Source organism: Charadrius vociferus, unplaced genomic scaffold (assembly GCF_000708025.1).
Source record: "Charadrius vociferus isolate BGI_N301 unplaced genomic scaffold, ASM70802v2 scaffold50, whole genome shotgun sequence".
Lineage (NCBI taxonomy): Eukaryota > Metazoa > Chordata > Aves > Charadriiformes > Charadriidae > Charadrius > Charadrius vociferus.
Genome location: NW_009646445.1, coordinates 1,256,141 through 1,262,011, shown reverse-complemented (window position 1 = coordinate 1,262,011; position 5,871 = coordinate 1,256,141). Strand labels below are relative to the sequence as shown.

The window sequence follows — 5,871 nt, the reverse complement described above, 5'->3', positions numbered from 1 at the left end:
ACCAGCAGGAAACAAGCTCTTTTGAGCTGCTTTCAGTAAAGAGATGAAACCCAATCCTGATCTTTGGTAGCCAAGGAACACTCTTCAGGTCCGTCATTAGACCAATTCTATCCATCAGGAGATACCATAGCAAGGCACACAATCCTGCAGAGAGAACTCAAACTTTAAAGGACTTTGGTCTGCACTCCTTTTTGATTGTTTTCAGAATCAGGAAGATTCTGAAAGAGAGATCTGCATCTTGCGGTGTCAGCATCATTTTGGCAAGAGGAGTATCTGGGTAATGTTTGGGTTTTGCTTGTTTCTACAGGTCAAAAAACTTTGATCTTGGTGGTGGTGTTTTTCCCTGCATACCTCCAATGGAAATTATAATCCTTGGTTTCAGTAGGACCATGTGATAAGAGAACTGTATGCTGTTTTTTCAGATACATTGGTGTCATTGCAACATATGTGTGTGCCTACAGTTATGTATATACAGTGATAGTTTCTTTCTGCAGAATTTTACAAATTAGAAATTGATTTCTAGAATGATGGCTATAACAAAAATAGTGAGACAGATTTTCATCTTTATTTACATGATATTATTGACTTAAAGTAAGTAGCACCCCCCACATCTTTTGAAATGGATTATTAAGATATTAAAAGGTCCAAAGATTATTGTGAATGCTAACTTTCCAAGCTGCACATTCCGTTAAATCCTCAGTACATCAAGTCTTGATGTGGAGGGAAGAAAGTTCTCATATTTTAGGGTTTTATTTTCTTTTTTACTGTTTCAAGCGCCAACCTCTGCCCATTCCCATGGATACCAAAGCTGTGTTTCAAGACATTTATAATTTGTAGCTACTGCTAACTGTTACATGTAAGAGTTTTTAACTCCAACGCTGCAAAAAACTATTAGACATAGCATGTACTGATTGGTAAAATACACCATGTTGAAGCACCGATGATTTAAAACATACATAATTCTTGCAAATACTATTATACATCAGCTGAATTATGTATGTTGATAAAACAAAAAATCATTACTAAAACACACGGAGAAATAAAATTTACCTACCTTTCTGATAGAAGAATTTTCGATAATAATATGCACCAAGGTCTACATGTTCAACGATGTACCTTTTCACTCTGTCTAGATGCAAAATCAGATTCTCCTTGGGAACTTCCAGAACTGCTACTCCAGCATTCGTGCAATGAGAACTCAGAGTCGACTCAAACGAGGCACTTTCACAACCACTGAAGGAACCTGAATTAGATTTGGAAAGGCTGATTTTCCTCTCCCCTTCCCCACCAATCTCATTACGAAAATAAGGACAACTCATCACAAGTTCATTGCTTTTATCATCCCCCTGGTCCATATTGAGACTTCCTTTCGAATTCAGGTCTTCAGTACTGCCCATTGGAGAATTGAAACTTGCAGAATGGGACAAGGGTCCAGAGACAAGTGATGCTACAGCAGCAGCAGATGCACCTGTGGTTGTGTTCCTTCTTTTAATAACATTATGCCTGTTGATCGCTGCTTCATTTAAATCAAATAAAATACTCTGTACATCATAATGAGCAAAACACTTCGGACAAGTCCAAGGCTTGACGCTATCTTCTGACCTATTATCTTCAAGATCTGATGACTTCCCAAGCTCCCCTTCACCTTTGGCATTGCGCAGCTTACGAAAAATGGATGAATCGCCTGTCTCCGATTTTGAGCGTCTCTTGAGCGGCTTCTCCCTTTCCTTAAAGAGTCTCAGATTTTCCCTTTGAGTAATAGGTCCATCTATCACATCTAGAGAGAATCCTGAACCCTTGCTTCCACTGGCAATCAGGAGGTCACTGAGCTTAGTTGTGGCTGGGCTTCTCTGATCAGACTTTTCATCTTTATAGCCCTTCAATAAGTCAAAAAAACTTTCCCCTGAAGTTCCCTGCTTATCTATGGAAGATGTGCTGCCATACTCCCTGTGCAGAGATGGTCCAGATTTAAAAGTGGGTGAAATACATTCATCAAAACTATCCACATCAAGCTCACTTATGGTAATGTCACTGTTGCTGCGCTGTCTTATTCTACGAAGAGCTTTCCTTGGGGAACTGGGATAGCCATCAGGTGTAAGAAATCTGGAGTCTAGATTCTCAGATTGTCTGGTCTTGCTTTTAAGTGTGCTCTGGATGCTCTTTAACATGACAGAATCACTAGCATTCAGGTTAACAGAGCTTCCCTGACTCCCAGGACTGCTTTTAGAAGACATGCTGTCAAGGCAACTTGATGTTTCAATATCTTGACTAGATCTGCTTGCTTCCTTGATATTCTCCTTCCTTGGGGGCCAATCAGCAATCCTTGCCCTGACCCCCATTTTAGGGACTCCAGGAGTAGAGGTAATGTGATGGGAACTTTCATTCCGAGGAGGTCCAACTGGCGCCATGACTGCAGATCCTAAGCTGCCATTCTGTGACCTAAAGCGCCTCATATAAAAGTCATCCGAGTGGACTTTTGAGGTGCCATCTGTTCCGACTGATACCCCAGTGGCAACAGCCCTTTCGGTCTGGGACCGCTTCAAGCTGGTCATGATCTTTCAGTATGCTCAACCTTAGTAAGTTCCGAGAGAAAACACACTCATTTCTGCTTTTTAAATGCCCAGTTCTCTTTTGGAGAATAGTCTCCAAAATGTGCAATGGTTGCATGAGATCTTAATCATGGACATTTAGGGACACAGTTAAATGCAGGATGTCTAGAAAATTCCAATATTCAGCAAGTTTTGGTAATCAATATTTTCCTTTAACTTTTGCATTTTAAGAAGCAGCCATGCTCCAATACATTCAAATTGTTTTAACATCACTTGTGCTCCAAAATATCAGAGTTGTAATCCAATCGCTTGTGCTTCTTTTAAGCCTAGAAGAGGAAAAGGGAGACAAAAGCATTAATGATTTCATATATATCTTTTGTTGTAACTGAAACTGTCAAAGTAATTACTACACACAATTACTATTTCTAACAAACATGCTTTTACATCTCATTGATCATCTCAAGAATGCAGAGTTGTGTTATATGGTCATGAAGAATTTTCTAGATGTTGTCGGTTTGCCTTCTGAAAAAATACTTTTACATCTGGATTCCACACCTAAATACATTTTTTCCTTATGAACTGAACACTGGTACTTTTTAGTTAGGCTAGTGGACAGTTTTACAAAACGCAACTAGGGAGCTAATTTCCTCAGCTGAAGGACACATACAGCTTACATTTCCTGCAAAAACTATAGAGAAGCCAGATCAGAACTCAAAATTTTGTTTATAAACGCTTTAAAGAATTTACCATTTACAAGTCACACATCCTTGGTTGCAATTAGTTATTAACAATGCCTGTTCAACTTTTCCATTAATGTAAATAACTATGACATGCTAACAAAAAAAAAAGGAAGGAAGCTAATTAGCAAAAAGATTACAAAATTATAATAGAGAGAATGGCTGTCAGTAACATTTATTCTGTGTTTTGCACAGTCTCATTTGCAGATTAGCTGGATAGTTCAGAAAACATGTATTCCCTCTGTCTAGATTTCACAACATATATAAACACATACTTTTAAATAACTTTATATGAAAAGTGCCATTTATTTCTCTGGCTAACAATATTGTCTGCCACAGCTCCTGTATGATCTAGCTTTACAAAGCCATGGAAATTAAATGCTTTCCCATACCTCATCAGTACCAAAGTAATTGCAATGCAGTTAGTATACCACCCTTTGAGAAGCTAAAAAAAAAAATAATCCACAAATACATCCTTGCTGGTAGAAGACAAAAGCATGAGACTGTCAAAGTAAAAGCTTGCATTGCAGTGTACATCCTTTAACACAAAGTAGTTAATTTTCAAAGGATGAACCAATTACACAAAACATGGCCTTTAAATATTTGCCAAATGTGTGCAGAGAGATGCTGCTGAGCCAGCACCGTGTTGACAATACAGTATTGTCTATGAATCAAGGCTTTCTGATGCTTCCAGGGAAACTAGTACAGTCTCTTCTCAAAACTAGAGTACTTTGCTCTACACTAATTAAATATCAAGCCAGGGCACCCTCTGCCTCCAAAGGCAGCGTGTTTTAACTTCACTCACCATAGACAGCACCTCTTTGAAATAGCTGCTATTTATATAAAGCTGAACACATAAGGAATACTTAAAATGCAAGCTGACTGCATCACACATTAACAAGAGCGGTGCAAGTGATCTAGGGTACTATTGTATTTGCACAGCTATTTACATAAGCACAGTTACTTTCCTTGCAATTCTACTACAATGACACTGCTGAAACAATAGTTTTTTTCTACCTATGTAATTAGAATAACTTTAGAAAAGCAGTCTATCCATGCAGCTGCTGCAAAACTACTTAATTTTCAGCTGTAACTTTTTACAAATTTCAAACACTCTCCAGTCTAAGAACTGGTTAAGCTAGTGAAACAACTTCATGCACAAATCAGATCAAGGAAGGAAAAATGCAAACACCGTGTGCCACCATATAACCTAACGTTCTATCTGTGGTTTTTAACAGTGCCATAGCAAACATCATTTATGCAATAAACTCTATGAAATGGGAACATTGCAGAGCCCTTTCTGAAGAGCTATATAGACTTGCTTTTATAAGAAGAATGGAAGGAAAATAGAATGAAAACTGGTAAGGATTTAGGGCAGGAAGAAGATAGGCTAAAAGGGATAGCGAAGGAACAGTCTAGCTGAGGGTGGAACACAAAACATGCAGAAGTACAAGTGACCACTACCACACACTCCTCTTCACAGCCTGCAATGAAACCCAAGATTTCTGTGCCCAACCACTGCTCTTCCACCATCAATATCTGTGCAAGCAAAGTATACATCTCCTCCTCCTCAAGTGCTGGTCCTTACAGAAACAGATAACCTACTAGTACATGTTTCTCATTAACTCAAGGGCAGAAGTTCACGCAGTAGCTCTAAAAAATTCTCAAGTCTGGTGTTAACCATATAAGCATCCAAATGTTACCAGGTGTCATGTCCCGTCATCGTACCCCATTCCCCCCCCACCCCCCCAATTTTATTTTCTTTTTAAAAATTTCAGGGACAACCATCCTTAATACAGATATATAGCCATATAATCATATATAAAAAATAAGTGCTCTGTTGAATTTATTTTTGACCTGCTGTATGTATGGTACAGTCATTAGTTACACGACCACACAGTACATTTTCCAAAGGAAATACTTTCTCTGTTCCTGACTCAGCATTAAGGATGTCTCACTCTGGGGACCAGCTGTTTCACGTTCTGCAGGTTTTTGCAACTGTCCTACTTCATATGCTGAAGCAGCTGCAATACAGGCAATAAACTATTAAGGCAATAGTTGACATCATACTCTGAAGAACCGAATTCTACTTTTGCCTGTATCTATTTCTATATTAAATAAATCACTTAAGTCAATTGTTTTGGAGACTGTAACTACCCGTCTGTTGTTGTTTCCCTCGCCTTTCCTATCCCCCTGTCTAATTTGAAACCTGGTCTAAAAAGGTTTGATTAGCTCCAACCAAAATAAAGTGAGAGCATTATATTTAATAATATTAAAAACTCCAAAAGTATAGATCCTGAGTACACTGGTCACTGGATTTAATGGAAAAGGAACAATAATAGCAATCTGCACTTTAACATTTTCTCATATTCATTACTTGCAAAACATAACAGCATGAAAGACAAGGTGAATCATGGTTGATTTAAATGACCATCAGTTACCAATAACCAGATGATATTATTAACTAGAAAACCTGCAGGAAGTTACATACAAAGTAGCAGAATTGCTAACACAAAATACGTAGCATATTAAAATTAGGTACAACTACAAAATAGGCAGTATGGTACTTACTTCTAAAGATGACA

The 5,871-nt window shown here is 38.2% G+C and overlaps 1 protein-coding gene across 3 annotated transcripts in view; it reads right to left on the bottom strand.

The window, feature by feature from the left end:
- SIPA1L1 (signal-induced proliferation-associated 1 like 1) overlaps positions 1–2,869 on the bottom strand; it is a 76,974-nt gene extending 74,105 nt beyond the window's left edge. For all 3 annotated transcript variants that reach the window (XM_009882222.1, XM_009882230.1, XM_009882238.1), the window contains exon 1: positions 1,055–2,869. In XM_009882222.1, coding sequence (XP_009880524.1) covers positions 1,055–2,552 — 1,498 coding nt within the window. In that variant the 5' untranslated portion in view covers positions 2,553–2,869. The remainder of the gene's footprint in view (positions 1–1,054) is intronic.
- Positions 2,870–5,871: the final 3,002 nt, after the last annotated feature.